Below are 27,520 nucleotides of genomic sequence, written 5' to 3'. Positions count from 1 at the left end.
TCAAGGAGTGGCTGCGGACTGCGGCTTTCGTCTCTCTTGCTGCGTTTTCAGAGCCAACATGGCCCTCTGATACAAATCTGAAGAACAAGAGACACGGCTGAAACCAGTGGTGTAGTGGAGCCAGGGTGCACAGGGTTAAAGCGCCAGGACCTTTTGATGAGCGGGGATGCTGACGTCATCTGCCAACATTCTCAGACTTCTTTGTTCTCTCTGCGCTTAACTGCAGTCATGAGAACATAAGAACACAAGAAGAGCCCTGCTGGATCAGACCAAGGGTCCATCTAGTCCAGCATTCTGTTCACACTGTGGCCAACCAGCTGCCCAAGGGAAACCCACAAACAGGGCATGTGCACAACAGCACTCTCCCGCCCATGTTCCCCAGCAACTGGTGCACATAGGCATACCGCCTCTGACACTGGAGGTAGCATAGAGCCATCAGGGCTAGTAGCCACTGATAGCCTTCTCCTCCATGAATTTGTCCAATCCCCTTCGAAAGCCATCCAAATTGGTGGCCTTCATCTTCTGGTAGCGAATTCCATAGTTTAACTCTGTGCTGTGTGCCTTCCTTTTATCTGTCCTGAATCTCCCACCAATCAGCTTCATGGGATGACCCTGGGTTCTAGTATTATGAGAGAGGGAGAAAAATGTCTCCCTATCCACATTCTCCACACCATGCATACTTTTGTACATTTTTGTAGAAAACTCTTATGAGTCCCCTGGACTGCAAGGAGGTCAAACCAGTCCATACTAAAGGAAATCAACCCTGAGTGCTCATTGGAAGGACAGATACTGAAGCTGAAGCTCCAGTATTTTGGCCTCCTAATGCGAAGAGAAAACTCCCTGGAAAAGACCCTGATGCTGGGAAAGACTGAAGGCAAAAGGAGAAGGGGACGGCAGAGGATGAGATGGCTAGATAGCATCACCGATGCAATGAATATGGACTTGAGTGCGCTCCGGGAGAGAGTGCAGGACAGGAAGGCCTGGCGTGCTATGGTCCATGGGGTCACGAAGAGTCGGACCCGACTGAACGACTGAACAACAACAATCCACATTCTCCACACCATGCATACTTTTGTACATTTTTGTAGCTGATAGAGTGGGATAGGGGGAGAGAAATTAATTTTCTCAGCAACAATATGCTGCTGGGAGCTATCCCACGCACACACATGTAATATACACACAGAGATATAAATACGAATCAATGCAGCTACCTGCACTTTGGGGTTCTCCTTGGGGGTCTGGCTATAGGAACTGTCATGATGGGTGCCTGCACTTAAAATTTTACCACTAAACTGTTGGCTGAAACAATCCCCCCCTTTTTTTTATTAGCATACTCTTTTAAAAGAAAAAAACATTTATTTTTTGAGAGTCAAAAACAAATCACAAAAACATCTACAACACTGCAAATGGATATTCTATGTATATAAAGTTGCCCCATTCCTTTTATGACTGGTTTGTGTGATGTGCTCCCTGTTTCACCAGTAATACCCATGTTAATCGCCTTAAGACAGCTGTATCCCAGAATTTTACACACCATTCTCTTAGTTTAGGTTTTTGTGGAGGCAAAATATGCAGTATTTAGCAGATATTAATCTTGATATTGCAATGATATGAAACAATATTTCGGCTTTCGCTTTGAGTACTGTCCCTTTCAATATTGCTGTAAAAAGAATATTTACAGTGCAACACAACGCATGTTTATTCAAAAGTAAGTCCCACTCTGATCAACTGGGATTATACTCCCTAGTATACCATGCTGGCTGGGGATTTATTTATTTATGTATTCCATTTATATCCCACCTTTCTTCCATCATGGAATTATGGGAATTGTAGACCAACACATCTGGAGGGCACCAGGTTGGGGAAGGTAATTGGACTGGATTACAGCCTTGGGGTTCTGAATTCAGTCTTTCTTCCAGAATGTTGTTAGTAACTTTTCTGGTTTGCCTCCATAAGTGTCCAGCAGAATCACAAGAGCACCAACCATGGACAAAATCCTCCTTTTCCTTCCCACACTTCTGGAATCGACCAGAAGAAGTTTTTAAAAAAAACATTTTTGATGTTACTACTGAACGAATGTAAATCCCTTGTCCTTCAACAGATGGCAAATACATTTAACATATAGATATTTATTTTTATTTTAGAACATTTATCTCCTGTCTTCCCACCCAAGGATGCACAAGACAGCTAAAAAATGATTTGTGCAAACTTGCAACACATGACTGAAATTCTGGCCTTTTTTTTTTGGCAGGAAGGAAATAGGGTTGCCATTGGCTTATTTTTTGTTTTGGTAGCAGGACTCCTCTGCCTTGCAAAAGCTGCATAACATGCAGAAATTAAAAAGGTGCAGTCTTTCCTATCTAAGGAAGAAGTGATGAGAAAAAGATTTATGAAGCTCTTATTTCATTCATTTATTTATTTATTTTAAAATATTTCTTGGCCACCTTTCAGGCAGAAGCCCTCCCAAGGTGGCGTACAATAAAAAAAAACATAATAAAAACCAATATGGTCTTAAAATGCAATGAAACTACAGTAAAACAGCAAAAACTCAATTAAAACAGCTACATGTTAAAAGCACAAGATTCCAGCCACATGTGTCCACCAAAACTGACAACCCTGCTTCCCAAACAGTACAGTGATAATGCCACAGGGCATCATGTTTGCCCACAATTTGGCCCGATAAAGGTAAAAAAATGGAAAAAAGTTGTGTACCCAAAGGCTAAGGAAGTCCCAAGGAGAAAAGACACCCTAATTTATTGGTGTAATAAGTCCCATCAACATACGGAGCGCCTCTCCCAGCTCGAACTTACCTGTACTCTACGCTCAACATCTAAGGCCCTCCTCTAGGGGCCTCCTGTAAGGGAAGCTCAGAAGACAGCAACAAGGGAGAGGGCCTTCTTGGTGGTAGCCCCCCAATTGATGATCTCCCCAATGAGGCCTACCTGCGCCAATATTGTTATCTTTTCGGCACCAGATCAAGTCTTTTCTCTTTTCCCAGGCATTTGGCAGCATGTGATGAGTTCTAACTGATACTGGATTTGTTTTATGGTTTGGCTGATTGCTCAAAGTTGTTTTTAGATATATGTTGTCTCTGTGTATACTGTCTGTGTGTTTCTTATGTTTTTTTAATTTTGCATATTGTATTTTTAATGTTTTTAACCTCTGCAAACCACCCAGAGAATTTCGGCTATGGGGCGGTATAGAAATGTAATTAATTATAACTATAATAAATAACATATTGCAACCCTTCCTAAAAAAAACCACCCTTTCCCCATTGAGAAATACGTACTAAAAGTACTTGATAGGTTCTCATTTGTCTCGCTCTGTGATGACTCCTGAGTTTTTATTTTATTTTTCAGTATTTTATTTTTCTTCTTTATTCGCTGTCCTGGAAAAAGAGAAAATGCACGAGTTGGAATGAACTTCTTGGCAAGAAAACGTTGCAACAGTATCAGCCAATTAAATAATTTTTTAAAAATCAATTTACCATCTTCTTTTTAAATAGATTGATCTGCAGTGTAACCCTATACATTTGTTTGTTTGTTTGTTTGTTTATTTATTCTTTGTACTCCATCTTTCCATAAACTATGCACAAGGTGGCTGACTACAGTAAAATCCACAATAAAAATGTAACGTCACAATATAACACAATCTAAAAGAAGGAAAGCAGGGCCACCATTGGTCCTACTGAGAAGTCAGTTTCATCTTGACTTGCCTTTCCCTCAGCTGACATCCACCAGCCATACCACCAGGCTACAGCAGAGGGAGAGGCAGGCGACAGGTTATTTTTGCAATTTTTGGCTCCTCCAATCTTTGACTCACTTCCATTCCAGCTATTCAAGATAAGAAGATCAACAATCTTAATGTAATACAGCTGGTCATTATGAGAACTTTGTAACATTAAGATTTGTTCCTTGAATTATCTTGTTTTCCTTTGCCCTCCTCATTCTTCTTTCCTTTTGTGTCATGACTTTTTAGATTGTTTTTTATGTATCTGTAAGCCGCTCTGGGTGCTTTTCCTTCTGAAGTGCAGGGTATAATTGCTTTAAATAAATACATATACAAATGGCAGCCACTTAAAAATGTATTAAATAAAAATACACACTAAAACACAGAACAGCAGAGGAAACAAATCGTCACTATAGGACAAATGCCTGTTTAAATAAAAAGGGGTTTGCCGGTTAGCCAAAGCCAGCAATGATATGGCTAAAGGAGCCTCCCTTGGTAGGGTGCTCCAAAGCCTGGGTGTACATGTCTACTCAGAAGTAAGCCCCATTGAATTCAGTGGGATTCAGTGGAGGCTGGTGGCTCTGAGTTTGGTGGGGCTGTGAATCCATTGTGGATTTCAGTCAGAACCAGCCAGAATGTTAAAGGGGCTATCCAAGGTGCTTAACCATATTCCCAAAACAGCTTCAGCACCTTGGATGCCTCCTTCAGCGTTCTGGCTGGTTCTGACTGAAACCCACAATAGATTCACAGCCCCACCAAAATCAGACCCATCAGCCTCCAGTGGTGGGACTTAAGCCCTAGTAAGCGTGCATCGGATTGCAGCCTTTCTAGACTAATGTGCTGCAAACTCCCTCCTGGGTCCTGTTGCAGATATAATGAAGTTATTATATTGTTTATTTACATTTGGGGATTGATGGATCTTAAAACACCGCAAAACTGCTGTGAAAGTGATGTTTCTGAAGATCCTGATGGAAATGAGCCATTTATTTATTTATTTATTTATTTCATTTCTATACCGCCCCATAGCTGAAGCTCTCTGGGCAGTTCACAAAAATTAAATCCAAACAACACACAATAAAACAATTTAAAATATACAGAACATTAAAACCACAACATAACAATACAACCACAATAAAACTTAGCAGCAGTGAAGAAGTTTAAAATACAGATTTAAAACAGCAAAGATAAAAATTTAGAAGGCTAAAATGCTAAAATGCCTGGGAAAATAAAAAGGTCTTCACCTGGCGCCGAAAGGAATACAATGTAGGCGCCAGGCGAACCTCACTAGGGAGCTCATTCCAGAGCCGGGGTGCCACAGCAGAAAAAGCCCTCCTCCTAGTAGCCACCCGCCTCACTTCCTTTGGCAGGGGCTCACGGAGAAGGGCTGCTGCTGATGATCTTAAGGTCCGGGCAGGCACATATGGGAGGAGGCGATCCTTCAGGTAACCTGGCCCCAAGCCGTTAAGGGCTTTGAATGTTAACACCAGCACTTTGAATCGGGCCCGGAAATGGACTGGCAGCCAGTGCAGCTGGAAAAGTACTGGCATAATATGAGCTCGCAGGCCAGTCCCTGTTAACAATCTTGCTGCCCTATTTTGGACCAGCTGAAGTTTCCGGACCGTTTTCGAAGGCAGCCCCACGTATAACGCATTGCAGTAATCCAGACAAGAAGTTATCAGAGCATGGATAACTGTAGCAAGGCTATCTCTGTCCAGATAAGGGCGTAGTTGGTATACCAGCCTAAGCTGATAAAAAGTGCTCCGTGCCACTGAGTTCACCTGTGCCTCAAGTGACAGTTCTGGATCCAAGAGCACCCCCAAACTACGAACCTGATCCTTTAGGGGGAGTGCAACCCCCTCCAGAACAGGTTGAATATCACCTAGCCGGGCAGACGAACCACCCACTAACAGTACCTCCGTCTTGTCTGGATTGAATTTCAGTTTATTAGCCCTCATCCAGTCCATTACCATGCCCAGGCACTGATTCAGAACAGTCACTGCCTCATCTGGTTTTGATGTAAAAGAGAGGTAGAGCTGGGTGTCATCTGCATATTGATGGCACCTCAGCCCACACCTCCAGATAACCTCCCCCAGCGGTTTCATGTAGATGTTAAACAGCATGGGGGATAAAATAGAGCCCTGTGGAACCCCATGGCACAATTGCCATGGCACAGAGCAGTAATCCCCCAGCACCACCTTCTGGAATCGGCCATCCAAGTAGGAGCGGAACCACTGTAGTGCAGTGCCTCCTACTCCCAACCCAGACAACCTATCCAGAAGGATACCATGGTCGATGGTATCGAAAGCCGCTGAGAGGTCCAGGAGAATCAACAGGGTCGCACTCCCCCTGTCCCTCTCCTGGCAGAGGTCATCCCACAGGGCGACCAAGGCAGTTTCCGTTCCAAAACCAGGCCTGAAGCCCGATTGAAATGGATCTAGATAATCCGTTTCATTCAACAGTGCCTGGAGCTGTCCTACAACCACCCGCTCAAGCACCTTGCCCAGGAACAAGGCATTTGTATTTCGCATGTTATCTCATGCATATTCTTATGCATGAGATAACAGCAGACAATCACACGAGGACACAAACTTGAAGGCAGAAATGAATGATCACATCCTTGCGAAATACAGAGAGGAGAGGAAGAAGAATAAAGAGCATCTGAAATACCATGATCTTCGCAACAGGGGGCGCAAGGGGGACGGGTGGATCCAGAAGGAGGAGATGTCATTATTAGGAATAACACAGAAGAACTGGCTGGCTGGGAGGCTGGTAAGAGCGATCACTTCGGCAATTATTAGTGTCGTTTGTTTTCTTGCCAGTATAATTGTGGGTGATTGATTTGGTTAGCAGTTTGTGGAAATTTACCTGAGAACATGAGAACTTTACAGGGTGACAGCTTTTGGGATGTGCTGCAAAATTCTCATACCAGCAGCAAATCTCCAAGAAGTGCAAAGGGGATCAGCACAATTCCTTCCTTCTCCCCGCCATGTCACCATTGTTTGGACTGTAGACCTCTCATCCCATTAACCTGCTACAGACTCCAAACTGATTTTAAAATCACAACGTTGGCAATCACCCAAGCTGACTCCAGTATACTGTAGTGGTTAGGGCAGGCTGAGTTCTCAATCCAGCTCTCCAGGGGGACCCCCTCTCTACACACCCCTTGGCTACACGCCCCCTGCTCTAACCACTATACTACACGCCCCCTCCTCCAGGCCATACACCCCTTCCCCCCAATCACCAGTATTGAGTGGTGTCCTGGCTTTTGCGCAGTTTTACCCCCATTCTAATAGCTTGAAAGGCCTCTCCTAAGGCATAGTTATGGGCAGCAAGAGAATCAGGCTTACATATACTGGGATTTTTGCCTTTTTTGGTCTCACCCCTTTTGCATTTGGTTCTGCCCCCTTTACCTTTGGCCCCACCTACCATTGGAATATGGCCCTGAAAGCTTCTGCAAAATTAAATTCAGCCCTCAGGCTGAAAGAGGCTCAAACAGCCCTGGGTTAAAGGATTGGATTAGGGCTGGAGCAAGCCAGGTTCAAATCCCCACTTGGCCATGAAGCTGAACTGGGTGAACCTGGGCCCATCATTCTCTCTCAGCCTAAGTCTCAGTTTCTACATCCTCTCCCTTGGCAATCAACACACTCCAGGAAACAAAGCTTCAGGCTAACACTACTTTATTAGTTAAGGACTTGCTTCTTTACACATGCAGATTCTAGGAATCTCTCAGACTGCATAGAACCAGCTAAACCACACATCTACAAATATCAATAGAGGGGATGGAAGCGGAAGTTAGAGAAGTTGCCAGCAGTCTGGGCATGAACTTCACAGCCAGACTTGCTTCTCAGGGATGCCCCTCCCCTAGGGTAGATCTCTCCTACATTGGCTTCCATGAGCGGCCAACCAGGCAGAGCGTCTGAGCCCTGGCTCTAACTTTTCCTTCTTCACTCTGCGACGGACCCTAGCATCCTTCAAGTCATGCCCCTCGCCCTCCTCCTCCTCCGAAACCTGGGTTCTCACGGTGGAGGAATGCGGGGGGGGGGGGCGGCGTTCAGCCTGGGCCATCTGTGTGCCAAGGTCTTGGGAAGAAAGTCTTGCCATATCTGGGCTCGCTAGAGAGGGTGCCTCCCCCTGTTCTTGCTGTTCCCATTCTGAATCTGAATCTGAGCTGCCAGACATCTCCACATGCTCAGATTCATTCCTGACACTAGCCTACCTCACAAGGTTGCTGTGAGGATACAATCGGAGTGAGGAGTGCCACGTATTCTGCCTTGATCTCTTCAGAGGAAAGGCAGGCTATAGATGTAATGCATAAATACATTTCTGTAAATTGGCTCAAGCAAGTGTTCTGTTCGATATTCATATTTTTTTTCCTGTGCTGTCCATGATATAAATAATCTCAAGGCGGCTTACATAATAACAATAAAACAAGTAGAGTAAGATAGTGATGAATTTAAAAGTGTAAAATGGCAGGTGAAAATGGATGTGCTGCCTTTCCACAGGTACATATGCTACCTTTCCATTGGATATAGGTGAGTAGTCCGCTATCTGTCTTATGAATAGGGATGTTGGACAAATCCGCAACGGAATCAAATGAATTCTGATGTTTCTGAATCTGACCTGTGAATTCTGCAGTGGACCAGCTTTCCCCCAGTCAGGTGGATTCCACGGAATTGTGGACCGTTTTTCTAACTTTCCCGAATTTGCGCAAATTTAGTAATAGAAAAATACACCACTCAAAATCCCAGCTGAAAATGCACATTTGCCCCATAGGCTAAAGCATGAAAATGCAAGTTTTGGGGGGATTTGCACATTTTTGCAAGCACAAATTTGCGCAAGTGCAAATTTGCTCAAATTCAGGAACTCCAAAAAATATCTGATTCCATTGATGAGCGGACAAAAGAACGAAAGGCGCCCAACAATCTGTGAAATTCAGACAGAATGGATTTTATACAATCCGTACATCCCTACTTATGAAATGGTAGAATCTCAGAGCAGGCCTAAGTCACATTGGTTCTGAACGTGTCAATCAACTATTGCTTCCAAAATAATCACCAATGTTGTTTTAAAACAGTGCTCAGTCACTTGGCAAATCTTTGATTATTACTGGTACAGTGGATTTGAATAATAAAGCATTTTTCAGTCCGTACCATGCTGTCGTCACAACAGTCTTGTAAAGTAGACGATTACTTTCATTTTTTAGATGCAGCCTGGAAGCTGAGAAATTGGGAATTTGCCCACGCCCAGGTGAATGTATGGCAGAGGTGGGGTTTGAATGCAGAGCCCTGAGGTTTGACAGTCTGTGCCACATCCCACTCCCTTGATTTTTCCTAAAGTTGCTGTGTGTTGCAAAGCTGCTTGTTGCAGTGGCTGCAGCACAACTAAAAAAGGAGTGCAAAAATACCACTTACATCAGTATCATCGCTGCTGAATACATTTCGAATGTGTATGAGAAATCCCCACTTACCTGTTGGGGGTGGAGACATTTCCAGACCCCTGGGATTGTCTTGGGCAACCTTGTTGCTGTGGAGGAGGCCAGTGATCGCTGCAGCTTTGCTTCCGCTTGTTGCCGCTTTGCCACTATCGTCTTCAGCTAAGGTATCCTCAGACTGCACCAAACTTTTCTTTTTCATCTTCAGTTTGACTTTCCCCTTCCTTTTCTTGGATGCAACTGCTCTTTCTTCTTTCTGTGCACAAGAAATCTCCCCACAAATAAAAACCCTAAGAACAACAACCAAGTGATGGAAAGTTCTGGGGCTGAGTGTGGGTTGTTTTGAACTGTGGGTTGTTTGTTGAACTGTGGGTTAGCATGTTGTCTGAATTCAGCTGGGGTGGCTTGTTAACTATGCAGTGTGGCTTATTTTCTCAAACAAGCCAACTTGAGAACACATAGCTTGTTGTTGGGTTGTTCAGGGTGGTTAACAAGCCACACTGCATGGTTGGCTAATCACCCTGGCTGCGTTCAGACAACACGATAACCCACACCGTGGAAAACATGTTGCGTTCAGACAACACTGTAACCCATGGTTCAAAACAACCCACACTCAACCACTGAATGTGGGTTAGCATGTTGTGTGAACAGCCTCTCTTTTTCTAGGGGCAGTTTCAGAAATTTGCCATTCAAAATGTTCTTGCCCACACATGGATTGACTGTTCAAAACAAACAAACAAACAAACAAACAAACAAACAAACCTATATTGGCTACCAGTCTGTTTCTGGCCCAGTTCAAGCTGCTGGTATTGACATTTAAACCCCTACATGGTCTGGGTCCTGAGTATCTCAGGGTACACCTCCTTTATGAGCAACCTGGACATTAAGATTTATTCTTCAGCCCTGCTCTGTGCTCCATCTATCACGGCAGGGATGGGGGCCCTCTAGACCATGGGCCTAATCTGGCTGACGAAGGTTTCCCATCAGGCCCATGGAGGCTTAAGCTTCCTCCGTGGGCCCCTCTTCCTCCCCAAGCTGAACCTCCTGGCTGGGATGCTACTGGGGGAGCTAAGGAGTGAGGAGAAGAATATCCTTGTTATCACCAATCTGTAATCAGAGATAACAAGAGGATTTCCCTGTGCACTATTCCCCCTCCCAACAGATGGGCAAGTGGTGCAAAGGGTAACCCCCTTGTTATGTCCAATCACAGGTCAGAGTTAACCACAGAATTCTCCTTACTTACTGCCCACTCCCAAAACCCCAATTGGGAGGGAGAGTGGTGCACTAAGAGCTGTGCACTGGGCTGGCGCTCACAGGAGCTCCTGCAAGCACTGCCTGAGTGTGCTGCACTCCTGTTTCTCTTTCTCCACAGGAGTTGAGATTGTCGTCAACGAGGAGCACAGCCTTTTCTGGTGATGGTCCCTTAAACTGCCAAATTCCTTCCTCCTTGAAGTCAGGCTGGCACCCTCTCTCCCTTCTTATCGGGAGCAAAGATCTATCTCAGCCTTTCCCCAACCTGGTGCCCTCCAGATGTTTTGGACTTCATCTCCCATTAGCCCCGGCTAGCATGGCCAATGGTCAGGAATGCTGGGAGTTGTAGTCAATAACATCTGGAGGGTGCTAGGCTGGGGAAGGCTGATCTATCTATTTCGTTGTCCCAGGCCAGGTTCAGGGGCTAATATTTCCAGTTAGCTGCTTTTGGGTAGCACTGGGCGATGAAAGAACTTTGCTCAAAGGACCAGTGAGCTGTTCAGTGGTAAACAAGGCTAGGCTCGATGGACCACTATTTTAGTGGAAAAGCAGAATCTTTACTATGCTATGCTATGCTATGCTATAAAATGATACAATGAAGGCTGGAACGTTTCATGCAGAGCTGCGGACCTTCAGTCCCAGGGGCCAATCTGGACTACTTGGGGTCCCAATCCCAGCCCTCGGGGCTTCCCTAGATGACTTCACCCCTTCCCCTGGCCCCATCCTTTCCCCCTGACCATCAATCATTTGGTTTCCTGGTTTCTGTGCAGTTTCCCCCTCATTCTAAATGCCTCTCCCAAGGCTTAGTTACTTGCAGTAAGAGGTTTAAGCTAAAATAGGCTGGTATTTTTAGCTCCACCTCTTTTGCCTCTGGCCTCTCCCACCACTGGAATGCAGCCCGAAAGCTTCTCTGGAATGGAATTTGGCTCTCGGGGCTGAAAGAGGTTCAACACCCCTGGTTTAGTGAATTAACTGGTTAGTTTAATCAATTCAAAGCAGTTTGATCCACTAAAAAGTTGATTAATCGAACACAAGATGGTTACTTTTAAAATTATTATTATTAATACAAGCATTTAGAGAAACTGCAGAAGGCGGACACATTTGCAGAAGAGGAATTCCCTTTGAGTAACAGAGTCACTTAAAGTCAAAATCAAAATTTGCAGCTGAGAAAAGCTGTATTCCGCAACCTTGATAAAATGTGCAAACAAATTTGCATACATTTGTTTATTTTGCACAATTTGTTCTCTTTCTGTGAGCAATTTGGAAGCACAATGAACTAAGCAAAGCACCAAAATTCAGGCCATCTGCTCAGTGGAAATCCTGTTCGGGGATCCTCCCGTTTCTGGGTAGATTTCATTAGGCAATGCCTCCGTTCTCTCCAGCCTACCTTCACATTCTTGAGAGCTAGAAAGCTGCATGTTTCTTTTCAGAAATTGATTATGCTCAGGATTCTGAATTTTGCATCCAGTGCCAGTTCCTACATGTGCAGTGTGATCATGGAAGACACACAGTCGGGTTTGCAGGATGTGTCCTTAATAAAATGTGCTGTTTTCAGATGCCATATGTATAGAAAGTGATCATATTCCAGAGACATATTTACCCCACTGTTTTTGTGCATTGCATTAAAGCACCTGTTTACTATCCCTATTACAGGTTTGGATCCAGGTTTTATCAGGATCTGGCCAAAGGAGCTTTACTATCCTTCTGTAGCTTCCACCACCTGCTACTGGGGAATGACATAGACTCCAGTAACTCCAGTGTAGTCTAGCAAATTGCCCATTATCTGGGTTTTAGGTCCTGGTGACTGCTCATTGGAAGGACAGATACTGAAGCTGAAGCTCCAATATTTTGGCCACCTAATGCGAAGAGAAAACTCCCTGGAAAAGACCCTGATGCTAGGAAAAATCGAAGGCAAAAGGAGAAGGGGACGGCAGAGGATGAGATGGCTAGATAGCATCGCCGATGCAATGAATATGGACTTGAGCATGCTCCGGGAGAGAGCGGAGGACAGGAGGCCTGGCGTACTATGGTCCATGGGGTCACGAAGAGTCGGACACGACTTAACGACTGAACAACAACAATAGTGTTGATCAACACTAGGTCCTGGCTATAGTGTTGATCTGCTATAGTGGCTATACTGTTGACTATCCTGGCTATAGTGTTGACTATCCTATCCTAGTGTTGACTATCCTCCTAGCCTGGCTAGTGGATAGAAGGATAGTGTTGAAGGATAGTGTTGACAGAAGGATAGTGTTGAAGGGTAGTGTTGATAGAAGGATAGAAGGATAGTGCTGAAGGATAGTGTTGAAGGACAGTGTTGATAGAAGGATAGTGTTGAAGGATAGTGTTGACAGAAGGATAGTGTTGAAGGATAGTGTTGATAGAAGGATAGAAGGATAGTGCTGAAGGATAGTGTTGAAGGACAGTGTTGATAGAAGGATAGTGTTGAAGGATAGTGTTGACAGAAGGATAGTGTTGACTACCCTATCCTAGTGTTGACTATCCTTCTATCCTGGCTAGTGGATAGAAGGATAGTGTTGAAGGCTAGTGGATAGAAGGATAGTGTTGAAGGATAGTGTTGATAGAAGGATAGTGTTGATAGAAGGATAGTGTTGAAGGATAGTGTTGATAGAAGGATAGAAGGATAGCGTTGATAGAAGGATAGAAGGATAGTGTTGAAGGATAGTGTTGATAGAACGATAGAAGGATAGTGTTGAAGGATAGTGTTGATGGATAGTGTTGATAGAAGGTAGTGTTGATAGAAGGATAGAAGGATAGTGTTGAAGGACAGTGTTGATAGAAGGATGGAAGGATAGTGTTGAAGGATAGTGTTGACTATCCTATCCTAGTGTTGACTATCCTTCTATCCTGGCTATAGTGTTGACCTAGTTTTAGGCCCTGGCTATAGTGTTGATCTGCCCAAAGGCAGATTTTCAGCAAAAGGGGCAGGTTACCTGCAGTGCGGTCATGTGGGTTTCCCAGAAAAATCTGAATTGGAAAATCTCCCCCCAATAGTCCGTTATCCTAAATTGACTGATAACTGATTTATTTGATATACTTTTAGTGAACAACACTTTTTAGAGTAAGCCATGTTAATTTTACACACTGTATAAATATCTCAAATGATTTTTCCCTGTAGCCAAAAGTTGTTGAACTGAAATATTTGATTAGGAAAGAGGAAAAAATCCATAAAGTGCACTTAGGCTGCAAATCTATACTCTTATCTGTAAGTAAGTCCCACTGAATGTAATGGAGCTTACTGGGCTCAAGTGACAGGAAGCCAGATTCCAGCTAACATCAGGAAAATCTTCCTAATCGTTAGAGCAATACGACAATGGAACCAATTACCTGGGGAGGTGGGGCACTCTCCCACACTGAAGGCCTTCAAGATGAGGCTGGATGGCCATCTGAAAGAGATGCTCTGATTTGGATTCCTGCATTGAGCAGGGGGTTGGACTCAATGGTCTTATAGTCCCCTTCCAACCCTACTATTCTATGACTCTATGTTGTTAGAGCAATATGACAATGGAACCCATTACCTAGGGAGGTGGTAGGCTCTCCCACACTGGAGGCATTCAAGATGAAGCTGGACAGCCATCTGTCATGGATGCTTTGAGTTGGATTCCTGCATTGAGCAGGGGGTTGGAGTCGATGGCCTTATAGGTCCCTTCCAACCCTACTATTCTATGATTCTATGATTCTGAATAGACATATAGGATTGCACTATTACTCTAGCTGAAATGTTATATTCAAACAAATTCAGAACTTGGCTTGGAAATTCTTTTTATTGGAATATTGTAAATATTTTAAGACATGATAACTCAATTGGATACATTTCTCTTCCACCGTTTAGATTTTAAGAAAAAGAATGACAACTGGGAAAACAGTTAATCTATTCATTTCAACATGTCTAAAGAGTTGTGCTCAAAAATATATGTGGAATTGTCGTGGAAATAGACAAATGAATAAAGTTAATTACAACGTTGACTTTAGATTTACCTAAAATCCATATTACTGTAATAACTTTATTATGCCAAAGTCAAGTTTCTGAGATCTCCAGATCTCTTCATCAGGCAAGATGTTACAGAAAGCAGATTGCTGGGGGTGTCACAATGTAGCTTTGACTAGAATTATATCTCTTCCAGCTTCCCACTTGGACTGGTATTGTATCATTCATTGGCTGGGTTCAGACAACACAATAACTCACACTCAAGGGTTGAGTATGGGTTGAGTGTGGGTTGTCATTGAACTGTGGGTTGCTGTTGAAATGTGGGTTATCACGTTGTCAAACCCAGCTGTGCTAACAAACCATGGTTTGTTAACCACAAACAACCCATGAAGAGAACCTATGGTTTGTTGCTGGGTTGTGAACTGTGGGTTATTCATGGTTAACAAGCCATGGTTTGTTAGTGCGACTGGATTCAGACAACACGATAGCCCACGTTTCAACAACAACCCACAGATTTCAACAACAACCCTTGAGTATGAGTTATAGTCTTGTCTGTACCCAGTCATTATGTCTCTAACTAAATGAAACAATGCATTTCTAGAAGTGGAGCATTTTCTGCAGAAGAATATAGCAACATCACTTGTTACCTGTGAGAGGATGTTCTGGGACAGCCTTGTGGTTTTGCTCTGTCCTGTCTTGGCACTTTCTTCTGGGCAGCTCTTGCTTCTGGCCCTTGACTCCCTAAAAGCAGATATAATGAGATTAACCAAAAAAATACAAACAGCCAACATACCTGTTCTTCTCCTCTTTCACCCTGAGAACGTCATCACTAAGCAGTGGTGCTAATGACAGATCTACCATCTTGTAAGATTCCTGGGCAGTGATGAAGACTACCCATGTAGTCCAGTGGGTAGTCTGTTGGATGTAGTTCCTGGAGAACTTGGTCTCAAAACCCTATTCAGCTATGTGGACACACTGATGGCCCCTTGAGCCAATCACTCCTTCACGGGCTCAGTTCACAGTCAGTAAAATGGAAATGATTTGTCTCACAGTAGTGTGAGTGACTTAGATACGAACTGTGAGTCCCAGTGCCAGCTCCAGATTTTTGAGGGCCCTTGGGCAAGACACCCTCAATGGGCTCCCTCCTTCAGTGAGTCCACCTTCTTGCCATCGGCTGGGATTGCTCTCCCTCCTCCTCTTTCTCATCTTTTCTACCACTTGCTTGCTTGACAGGCAGAGAGCCAGGGAGCTGGTGGGCAGTGGCATCTGCTGCTGCTCCTTCTCACCATCCCCATTGTCTGGGCAGGTGAACAAGCAGGTTGCAATGGTGAGGAGGAGGAGCAAGTCCAGGGGGCTCTTGCCAGTGGGTCCCTGCTGGGATGTGGGCCCTCAGCAGCTGCCCGACCATGCCTAACCTTGACACCATCCCTGATAGTGATGCATATTGCACTGGAATACAATTCTAAAACATTGCCGGGGTTTTAGCTTTCATCTCCACTCAGTTCCATCTCAAACCCAAACGGATGCTCTTTCATGCCAGTGATGCCATTCCAAAGACATGGCACAGCCCACTCCTTCAGCTGTCCACACAGCAGGATGAAGTGGCAGGGGGCACCTGTCTTCCCGTGTCCTGCTCCTAGATTTCTGCACTTTCTTCGATGTCTCCTGCCCTGGTGATGTTTGTCGTTCAGGGGCAGGGCTGTCTTCCCAGATGCGGCCACAGAGGACACCATAGTTGATGGCAATGGTGCGAAAGAGCCAGTGAAGTCCCTGAACAATGGTCCAGCGCTGGATTTTGGGAAGCCTTTTGGTAGCTGAGCAGGGCTCCTGTGAGATGAAGACAGAAGACAGCTTGAACACCCAGATCCATTCAAGGCAAAAAATAAAAATAAATCACCCCAAATAAGTGGAGTTAGCAGGTAGAAAGGAAATTCAGTAACTATGCAGACAATGTGACTACACCATCAAGCGAGGTTTTCCTCCCTCCCGTATTCCCCCCTGCTCTTTATAACATCTTGCCTGATGAAGAGATCTAGAGATCTTGAAAGCTTGCACATTTTTTGTGATCTTTTGTTTGGCCTAATAAAAATATGACATTAACATGGATTTGGGAATTTTGCAAAATTCCATGTTCAAACATGGCCACTTTTTTCTTTTTCGCAATAGCTATGGAAGTTCTGTTCTGAAACATTTAAAGTATTCTGTGAGCATGGGGGACTTTGGCAGGCCCTCTCTGGTGACGTGTTGTGACCTGATGTCATGCTCCCACTGGAGGAATCCTCCTCAGAAGAGGAGCTAGAGCTCCCAGACAACATCAAAGAGCAGCCTGTGTCAGGACACAAAGAGGAGCCTGGGCCAATGGGAGTGATGGTTGCAGGTCCATCCCTGCAAGAGAAGGAGAACTCTGCCTCTGAGACAGAGGCTGAGCAACCACCTAGCCCCTGAGAGCATTACTATCTCAAGAGGAAGAGTGCTTGCCTGCAAAGGAGGGCTCCTCATGAGTAAAGGACTTCTCATGAGTAGGGCCCTCCTCATGAGGATGACTACTTCCAGGCTCTGACATGCTGCAACTGCATCCTGGTGGGGGCTCTGGAGGCTCCAGCATATAAGTCTTCACTCTTCAGCTTTATTTATTACATTTATATCCCACCTTTATTCCATCATGGAACTCAAGGTGGCTGCATGCAGTTCCCAGGTGGTCTCCCCTCCAAACATTGCCCAGACCCAGACCTGCTTAGCTTCAGCAAGGTGGCATTTCATGTGCTTTCATACCATGCCCTGGGACCTTAGGCCTGCTAGCTGCTGGGACAACACCTTACAGCAGCTCCTAGTACCTTGAAACCTTGCTTCCTTTGACCTTGCTGCTCCATGGACTAATATCTGATGTTGCTGACTCTTACATCCTTGAAAGTTACTAAATCCTTGTCTGACATTACGCACCATGAACTTGCTGGCTTTGACCTTGGACTGGCTTGAGTTTGCTAATTGCCTGCTTCTTGACTGAACTGGACTGTGTGGACTTTGGGGTTTCAACTTTAGACCCTTATCCCCTATCCAAGCCCAAGCCCCTGTAAAACAGACACCTGAATACAAAGGGGAGAGATTTCTTTGTGCAAGGTGACCCCAGCAGGGGGAAATGGGTGCTGATGAATGGGTATGGAGGTTGCATGCAAGAAACCCTTTTGGCCAAGCAACTAATGATGTACCTGGGGGCCAGGCCGATTGACAAGAGGTGGGAGATGAAAACATTTGTCTAGTCCAAGTCAGGAGTTGCTAAGGGGCAAACGAAACCTTAAGCTGACAAACAGGGATGTGGGAAACATGGACAGAACTGATTTTACACAATACGTACATCCCTACGGGCAAGATGCAAGGCAGGTCTTGTCAAATGTACATAAAGCGGAGGGTGAAGGAGCAATAAAAGTGGAGAATGAGTGAGCTGTAAGGGGAAGTATATGCTCCCCCTCGCCCATCTGCACTTTACTTATGGAAATCACTGATCCCTACTTCTCTCCCTCCTGATTTGGCTCTCCGCATTTTCGCCAAAAAGAGGATTTTGCTCTGCTCTGAACTGGTCAGGATGTCATGGAGCTAAACTGCTTCTGGTGGAATTAAATTAAATAATCATAGAATAGTAGGGTTGGAAGGGGCCTATAAGACCATCAAGTCCAACCCCTAGCTCAGTGCAGGAATCTAAGTTAAAGCATCCCCAACAGATGGCTGTCCAGCTTCATCTTGAATGCCTCCAGTGTGGGAGAGCCCACTACCTCCCTAGGTAATTGGGCTATGTGCTTGCTCCTGCACCCTCTCCATAAACCTAATTCATAGAATCATAGAATAGTAGGGCTGGAAAGGGCATATAAGAGCACCCCCTGCTCAATGCAGGAATCTAAGTCAAAGCATCCCATACATCATAATTTTCCCATACATCTGCAAATCAGCAGATTATCACAAAGACACCATAAATCCCTGACAACCCTGCGAAAGGGAGGCTACACTGAGCATTAGGGGAATGCAGAGTGGAAAACATAGGTAACTCACTGGAATGACTGGGCACTTCAGGCATTATCCTCTGATTGGGTCTGATGAATATAGACAGTATTCATCAGACCCAAATTCCTCAGTTCCTTGGGTGGCCAAGGAGGAAAATGGAATATGTAATCTGATGACAACTGTTGGCAACGCAAAGGGAAGCAGCAGCCTGTAAAAGAGGGGGGTTGAACTTCTTTCAGCCTGAGGGTGGAATTCAGTTTTGGATAAGCTTTCAGGGACCACAATCCAGTGGTGATGCTGAAGCCAAAGGGGTGGGGCCAAAGGGGCGGGGCCAAAGCCAAAGGGGCGGGGCCAAAGGGGAAGGGACAAAATACTAGCACATTTTCTATTAAAGCTCTTACTCTTAGGGCACAATCCTATGTTGATAGTGTCACATTCCTTCGCCCTCCCCCTTCTCAATCAACACATTCCCTGAAGCAAAGCTTCAGGCCAACATTACTTTGTTAGTAAAGGACTAGCTTCTTTACAAATGCTGATTCTAGGAAACTCTCAGACTGCATAGTACCAACTAATCCACACATCTACGAATATCAATAGAGGAGATGAAGTGGAAGTTAGAGAGGTTGCCTGCAGTCTGGGCATGAACTTCACGGCCAGACTAGCTTCGCAGGGATGCCCCTCCCTTAGGGTGGCTCCCTCCTACATTGGCTTCCATGAGCAGCCAGCCTGGGAGAGCATCTGAGCCCTGCCCCTAACTTTTCCTGCTTCGCTCTGCGGTGTCCCTTAAGTCATGCCCCTTGCCCTCCTCCTCCGAAACTAGAGTTCTCATGGTGGAGGAATGGGGGAGCCGTTCAGCCTGGGCCATCTGTGTGTCAAGGTCTTGGGAAGAAAGTCTTGCCATATCTGGGTTCACTAGGGAGGGTGCCTCCCTCTGTTCTTGCTGTTCCCATTCTGATTCTGAATCTGAGCTGGCAGGCATCTCCACACGCTCAGATTCATTCCTGACAGATAGTCGGCAGCCTCTGAAGTCAGAGGCTGCTGAGTATCCGAATGCAGAGTGGACAGAGCATGGAGGTGATACTCGCCTCCATGCTCCAGCTGCCCTGCATTTTTGCTAGATGGGCATTTTGCCCATCTAGCCACAGTGCTTCAGAGCGGGGGGAAGGAGGCTGGGGCGAGCATAGGAAGCTACTCAAGGCAGCTTCCCTAGTCTCCTCCTCTCCTCACCCCTGTGCATGCCCCTCTTTCCCCATGTCAGGTTTCCAAGTACAGAGTGGTAGCCGGCACAGTTCTCTCCGCACCGGGTATGAGGGGAAGGGGGCGGGGAGCATGGTTTACTGGCTCTGAGGTCGGAGCCCTGTCTCCAACCTTGGCGACAATAAACCAAACAATCCTATGCCCCTCCCCACAGACACTATCTAGGGGCCATAGGATTGCTCTTTCTGTACCTAAGCGCTTAGGAGAGGCATTTCAACCTTTTAGAATGGGGAAAAAATATGCAAAAGCTGGAGAACCACCAAATGATTTGTGGTGAGGAGAAAGGGGTGGGACCAAGGGGAAGGAAGTGTGGCCTTCTGGGGGCCCCCAGTGGGCCAGGTTTGGCCTGCAGGTCTAAAGTTCAGCACCCCTGCTGTAAAGCTCCACAGGAATAATCATGGAGATTTCCTTCATTCCTTCTGGAGAAGAACTCACAGGGTGTTGCCACTGTGAGTGAAGAGCGTTGTCTCGTACTTACAATACGACACAGTGATTTGCTTTCGTTCGCCAGCTTCTCCAGAGACAGGCACTCGATGATCTCACAGGGCAAGAGGGCATCTGCCTTGTCCTGTTTGTTTGCCAGCCTTGAACCATTCATGCAGAAATCAGAAGAGAGCATGGACAGAAAAAAAGGAAAGATCCCATTAAAAAAAATAGTTCATCGTTGTAGTTAAAATTTTGTTCAAAGGCAACTGGCCAAAGTATTAGGAAACGCAACAGATCTTCAAGGAATGGCTTATGTTATATAATAATAATAATAATACAATGATTACTTTTTATTAACTGTATTTTTATCCCACCAAGAAGCCGCCAGCAACCTCCTTTCAAAGGAAACCAAACCCAGTAAGCGTTGCACCCCTGGAACATTTCACCGCTTGAGAAGGGGAGCGAGCATAATACTACGTTTCCTGTGTCACACTGATGATATATTGCTTTTTTCTGTGGCCAGAACTGAAAGGTGGGTACAAATCCTGACTTTTACCCCTGTCCAATCACCACAGGGTACAAAGGAAGAAATGAAGATGCAAGTAGAAGGAGCATCTCACAGTAACAGAGGCTTTCCGGAAACCTTTGGGTGTCCCAGAGCACGGGACAGGGTCTTCTTGGCCTCATCCATCCGTGCCACATCGCTGGAGTCAAGCACAAAGATAATCCCATGAGCCATGCTGAAGTGGTCCTTCCAGGTTCCCCATGTCTGCTGCCCCCCAGCCAGGTCGACAAGGGTCACCTCCAACCTGTCCACTCTGAGCTCTGTCTGGTTTGGCTTTGTGGTGGGGAGCAGCTCACAGGAGAGGACTACAAGGCAGGGAAGCCAAGAGCAGGAAAGAAACAAACACCAAGTTTCAGTGATTAGTCACCATAAATTACATAGATAAGTTTGCACATCACAGTAGCTTCCCCCTGTGTTACAGTAAATTTTATAGGGAATAATGATGCTTAAATATTTGAGAGTTCATTGTAATGCATCATATATCAGATCAGGCGATGCAAACTGGGGTCAGTAGCAACTGAAATCTGTTACAAGGGTTGTAAGCAGATGCTGATCCTCAGTTTTACCTAGGGTGGCTGTTTACCAGTTGCCAAAAAAGGAGGAAATCCATCACCAAAAAGAGGACAGAAGAGGACACAGGCCAGGTTTAAGGTTTTGGTACTAGTGTACAAAACCCTAAACAACTCGGGACCAGGATACCTGAGAGAGCACCTTCTCCCTCATCAACCTGCCCGATCACTGAGGTCATCAGAGTTAGGGATGTACGAAAGCCACTTACCTTTTCAAAGGGTGACATTCGCGGTGGGGGGGAGGCGCTCTGTCCCTCCCCCCGAAATTCTCTCCGACCGGCTCCGCTCTGCGGAGATTCTGTGGAGCTTCTGGCTGGGGCCGCCCGCAGCTGGACATCTGGCCGCTGGGCAGCCTGCAGGGATGCAAATGGCGGCTGCCGTAACCGCCACTATTTGCGTCCCTGTATTTTGCCGTGATAGGCTACGTAAATATTTACGTAGCCTATCACGGCAAAAAAAACACAAAACAGCAGATGCAAATGGCGGCGGCTACGGCGGCCGCCATTTGCATTCCCTTTTTTTTGCTGTTTTAGCCTACGTAAATATTTACGTAGGCTATTACGGCAAAAAAAAGGGAATGCAAATGGCGGCCGCCATAGCCGCCGCCATTTGCGTTCCCTTAGTTAAGCCGTGATAGTACTTACGTAGCCTATCACGGCTATATGGAGGAAGTGAATGGTGGCCGCAAACGCGGCCGCCATTTGCAAGTCAGCGTGGACAGCAGCAGGTAGGTGCTCCATTCTGGGCCCATTATGTGGGGTGGGGGGGCAGGGGGGCTTCGTTCAGCCATGGATTTCAGGGGGCCGAATGCACTGGCATTCGGCCTCGCTGAGATCCGTTGTGGAATTCTCTGACATCCCTAATCAGAGGGCCTGCTCCTGGTGGTTCCACATGGCCCAATGGCCCAACTGGAGTCTACCTGGAGAACAGCCTTCAGTGTGGTGTCTCCCATCCTGTGGAACTCCCTGCCTCTAGAGGTCAGACAGGCACCAACACTGGGTTGGTTTTGGTGCCTTCTGAAAACAGCTGTTTTCCAGAAAGCCTTCCTTGGTTAACTATTTTATTGGCATTCTGTTTTTTTAAAGAATAATTTAAATATCATATTTAACTCTTTCTACCTTTTGTTCATTTGATCTCTTGTTGTTCACCGCTCTGGAATCTGTTTAGATGTAGAACGGTGTAAAAATGTTGTAAATAAATAAATAAATAAATATTATAATTTAAATAGCAATGCAATACTTTTCACCATAGTGGGAAACACTGTGGCCAGGTAACCTATATGCCTGCTCAGTCTGCTCTTTACCCTTAAAGGTGGTCTAATTTTTTATTTTTTTTCCCCCTTCATGGATCACTGCCTTGTTGTGGCGAAGGGGCTTGCGTAACTCAGTGAAGCCATAAGCTATGCCGTGCAGGGCCACCCAAGACGGACAGGTCATGGCGGAGAGTTCTGACAAAATGTGGTCCACTGGAGAAGGAAATGGCAACCCACTCCAGTATTCTTGCCAAGATAACCCCATGGAACGTATCACAAGGCTAAAAGAGATGACGCTGGAAGATGAGCCCCTCAGGTCGGAAGGTGTCCAATAAGGCCTGGCATGCTATGGTCCATGGGGTCACAAAGAGTTGGACATGACCGAACGACTGAACAACAACAACAAATTTTTTTTTAAGAAATAAATAAAAATCAGTAACTGTTGGTCAGCAGCTTCAAGACCACTTGCTCTGCATTCTTATGTTTCTTTATCTTTAAAGTGGACTTGGACTATCGTCTGTGAAGTAGGACACATGGCCACCCCTAGCTCTACCGGACAGCCAGTTTCTGACCTTGTCCCATCTGTGCAAGGCTGGCTGAGATAATTAGCATAAAAGAAAGGCCCTCTGCACAGGCTCAGAGGCACTGTCATCCCATACTTCTTTACGCTAAGCCCTGCTATGGATTGAAACGGGGTTCTGGAGTGGAATGTCTGGCAAGCTTTTGCTCAAAATAAATTCTGCCATGCTACTCACCTCTCTGGATTTCTCTGACCAGGGAACTTTTTCCTGCTCCATCTAGGCCAAGGACAAGGATGGTCACCTTCCTGGCGGCAAAGAAAGAGGGATAGTGTTAATCTGCAATCTAGTAGCACAGGTGTGGGCAGACTTCAGGCTTATGGGAACTACAGCCTGTACAGAGGGAGATGAGAGGGGAAGCAGGGCTATTCCACTAGCCCTGCTGAAAGACTATTTCATTATTTTCCTTTTCCCTCCCCAGCCCTTTTTCCTTGTGTATCGTGTCTCTCTAGATTGTAAGCCAGCAGGCAGGGACTGTCTTGTATGTAAGCCGCTCCAGGAATGGGAGAAAAATATAGGGTGTTTCAAAAAGATGGACCCGATTTGAAATCGCTATATCTCTGCAACCACGAACCACCCATGAATGAAACTCTTACCACTTGAAAGGGTGGGGCATAGAGTATCAAATGATTACCGCTAGATGCCTCCCTCAGCGCACAAACAGCGCCTGGCCTCAGTCATTCACAAGATGGCGACTCCGCAACACAAGGCATTATGCATTCTGCAGTTCAGCAAGACTGAATCCGCAATTGCGGTTGAGAACTTGCAACCAGTATGGCCTCATGATTAAACATCGCCTTAAAACACGCCAGACAGTCATATGAGAGATCGCAAGTTCTCGGCTGGCACGACGAGTGGACTTGTGCGGAGTACGCTGAAAACTCTCTTGAATTCTTCTCACGTTTTCCTCTGAACTGCGTGGTCGCCCTGTGCTCTTCCCCTTACATAAACTGCCTGTTTCCTCAAATTGTCGGTACCAATGACGAATGCTCTTTGGCATTGGTGGACCAATGCCAAAATGCCACTAAAATGCATGCTGCACCGCAATTGCGGATTCAGTCTTGCTGAACTGCAGAACGCAGAATGCCTTGTGCTGCGGGGTCACCATCTTGCGAATGACTGAGGCTAGGCGCTGTTTGTGCGCTGAGAGAGGCATCTAGCGGTATTTTATTTATTTATTTATTTATTTATTTATTAAATTTATTAATTGCCCATCTGGTTGGTCACCCAGCCACTCTGGGCGATGTACAACATATAATAAAACAGTTTAAAACAATAAAATTCTACAATAAAAACATTTTCTAAAATACCCTAACCCACCCCAAATGCCTGCCTGAACAACCACGTTTTTAATGCATGGCGGAAGCTCATTAAAGAGGGGGCACAACGGAGTTCCTTAGGGAGGGAGTTCCACAGAGTGGGGGCCACCACAGAAAAGGCCCTCTCCGTCGTCCCCACCAGTCTAGCTGTCCTGACTGATGGGACAGAGAGAAGGCCATCCGAGGCTGATCTTGTGAAGCGGCCTGTCTGGTGTTGCTGGAGGCTCTCCTTAAGATAGGCTGGGCCGGAACCATATAGGGTTTTAAAGGTCAAAACCAACACCTTGAATTTGGCCCGGAAAACAAGTGGTAACCAGTGCTACTCCTTCAGCACTGGAGTGATGTGATCTTGCCAGCGGCTGCCTTTAATCAGGCGAGCTGCTGCATTCTGTACCAGCTGCAGCTTCTGAACCGTCTTCAAGGGTAACCCCACGTAAAGCGCATTACTGTAGTCTAAACGAGAGGAGACCAGGCCATGTACTACCGATGGGAGCAGATGTTCGGGAAGGAAGGGGCGCAGCCGCCATATCAGATGGAGTTGGTACAGCGCTGTCCAGCTCACAGCTGACACCTGAGCCTCCATGGACAGCTGGGAGCCCAAAATGACCCCCAGGCTGCAGACCTGGTCTTTCAAGGGTAGCCATACCCCATTCAACACCAGGCCAACATCCCCCAGCCTCCTCTTGTCTCCCACCAAAAGTACCTCGGTCTTGTCAGGGTTCAGCTTCAGCTTATTCCTCCCCATCCAGCCACTCACCATCTCCAGACATTTGGACAGGGATTCTATGGCCAACCTTGGTGAAGATTTGAACGAGAGGTAGAGCTGCGTGTCATCCGCATACTGATGACACCGCACCCCAAACCTCCTGATGATAGCCCCCAGCGGCTTCACATAGATGTTAAATAGCATCAGGGAGAGGATGGAATGGTAATCATTTGAAACTCTATGCCCCACCCTTTCAAGTGGTAAGAGTTTCATTCATGGGCAGTTCATGGTTGCAGACATATAGCGATTTCAAAACGGGTCCATCTTTTTGAAATATCCTGTACAATCAATCAATCAATCAATGTGTTCTACTGGCACCCTAGGGTCCCCCAACTGGAGCCAGGTGGACCAAAATGGTGGCTCAGAGGGATGTGGCCAGATGCCAATTTCCCACAGTAGCCCATGAGTTACTACAGATCAGGAATAATAAGAACCTAATTTGGGGGGCGTGGCGTTGGAGAAGCATTTTTGTTGCTATTGTAAAATGATCATGCATTGGAAACTATTGCTGATCTACTGCAAATCACCTGGAGCTCTACCAGCAGATCCTGGTTTACCATCTGCCCAGTGGAGGCTGGTGGCTCCGATGTCAGAACTCTAAAGGAGCTATCCGAGGTGCTGAAATCTTTTAGGGGATTGGGTTCAGCACTTTGGATAGCTCCTTTAGAGCTCTGACTGGTTCGGACTGAAACCCAGAGTGGATTCACCGCCCCACTGACATCGGAGCCACCAGCCTCCACGGCATCTGCTCACCGCTGTAGTGGCACCTTTGCAGAAAAAATAGCAGCTTTTGGGTGGCGGAATGTTCAGCAGAAAAATGACACAGGGAAAAGGGCTAATTAAAGCCTCCTCCCTGCGCTGCGGTCCCGATCTGAATCTCAGCACACACACACACTCCAGCGGCTGCTTTTTGTTAAGAAAAAGACATGAAATGTCATACGCACACCCCTTCAAAAAGCAAAACGCCAACGCAATTAAAGAAATTTGTCATTGGCCCCGAAGTTCTCTTCTGGGGGAGTAACGGGTCTCTTGGAAAAACTGTTTAGCAGCCACTGTTTGGAGAGAAGCATGAGTGAGACAAATGAACGGTCTTTTTTCTAACGGAAGGGAGGCTTTGTCGGTTGAATAGCAGTGTGGCAGGCCAAACTTCGTCAGACACATCTTTTCCCCATCACTGCGTGTTGCCATTCTGCTGGAAAGGGCGACACAGAAGAATCTCTCTCCATTCAAAGGCGGCAGGCAGGCACAGATTTGGCCTTCTGTGTTGCTATGGTGATTTTTGTGGGGTGCAGGCCTGGCTCAAAGGGCAAAATATACTTGAAACAGAAATGGATAACGGGGGGCGGTTAGGAGAGGAGCAGATTGCTTGGCAACCAGCAGGGCTTCAGTTTATTGCCTTAGTAACCTTTCTTCTGTACTATACAAATAAACCCAAAGTGCTGTGGTCATATAAATGCGGTTAAGATTTATGGTGAGTCTCCCATTACTCAGAATGCTCTGGTTAGCTATGCTTTAAAAGCAGCAAATATAACAACAACAACAACAACAACAAATGGCACTGAGGTTAAACCTGACAAATCCCCCACTTCATTTATTTATTTATTTATTTATTCATTCATTTATTTATTTATTACATGTATGTATGTATTTATACATGCAGAGTCCATATAATTTTTCTTATGATTTCCCATGCTCCACTACTGATGTTTGTGCTAGTAAAAATCTCAGCGAAATGCTTCCTCAAGAGATGTTTTATAAATTACACAGAAATTTCTAAATTTCTAAAGTTAAATTATAATTTAAAAATGGGGAGGGGGTCTTCCCCCAAGGGGAAGGTAGCTATGGAGCCCAGAAAATGGACATTATTTATCGTTAATCATGTATATAGCGACATCAGTATGTGTGGTACTTTACAGAATTTAAAAAAATACGGGCCCCTGCTCCTTGGAGCTTACGGACTAAAATTTGACACAGGGATGGCAACAGAAGAAGGGGAGGAAGATGGGGCCGAGGATAGACAGGGGTTGAATAATCAATGATAATAACATAATTAATTTTAAAATTCCTGGGATTTACCTCGTGGGCTCTTGGATTGCCTGCAGCCAAGACCAGCAGTAAGAGAGGAGGTGAAACATGCTCTGGAAAACCACCAGGTGGGATGAGTTTCCAGTGCGCGTGTTTTTCCCCTGTCCTTGAGGGAAAATAACAAAGCAATAAGAATTACATCATGAGATTTTCATTAAAAGTGTGTTATTGTTTTACCAATGTAAGCTGAAATACTGAGAGTATTTCACTAAACAGGTAAGACAATTTTAATGAATAAAGAAAATGCATAATTTGGATGCTTTGGCCTGCGGGAGCTTGTGACACACTCTCAAAATGAAGTTGCAAGGTTAAGGCCATGGCAGGTCAGGGCAGGACAGTCAGACTTATGC

At 45.7% G+C, this 27,520-nt stretch overlaps 1 protein-coding gene across 1 annotated transcript; it reads right to left on the bottom strand.

Moving 5' to 3' along the window:
* Window positions 1-27,281, bottom strand: ARL13A (ARF like GTPase 13A). The gene is made up of 9 exons (XM_084813320.1): window positions 27,162-27,281; window positions 23,178-23,248; window positions 20,657-20,906; window positions 20,089-20,194; window positions 15,976-16,187; window positions 15,008-15,101; window positions 9,197-9,416; window positions 3,290-3,388; window positions 1-77 (listed from the first exon to the last, which is right to left on the bottom strand). Exons 1-9 carry the CDS (start codon window positions 27,218-27,220, stop codon window positions 1-3), a joined length of 1,188 nt encoding a protein of 395 aa, XP_084669446.1. The 5' UTR covers window positions 27,221-27,281.
* Window positions 27,282-27,520: the final 239 nt, after the last annotated feature.

This window comes from Heloderma suspectum, chromosome 9 (genome assembly GCF_057233095.1).
Source record: "Heloderma suspectum isolate Gila_16-S chromosome 9, 16-S_ref, whole genome shotgun sequence".
NCBI classification, from domain to species: Eukaryota; Metazoa; Chordata; class Lepidosauria; order Squamata; family Helodermatidae; genus Heloderma; species Heloderma suspectum.
Note: the sequence above shows the minus strand (reverse complement) of the source record. Positions and strands in the feature narration are given on the sequence as shown.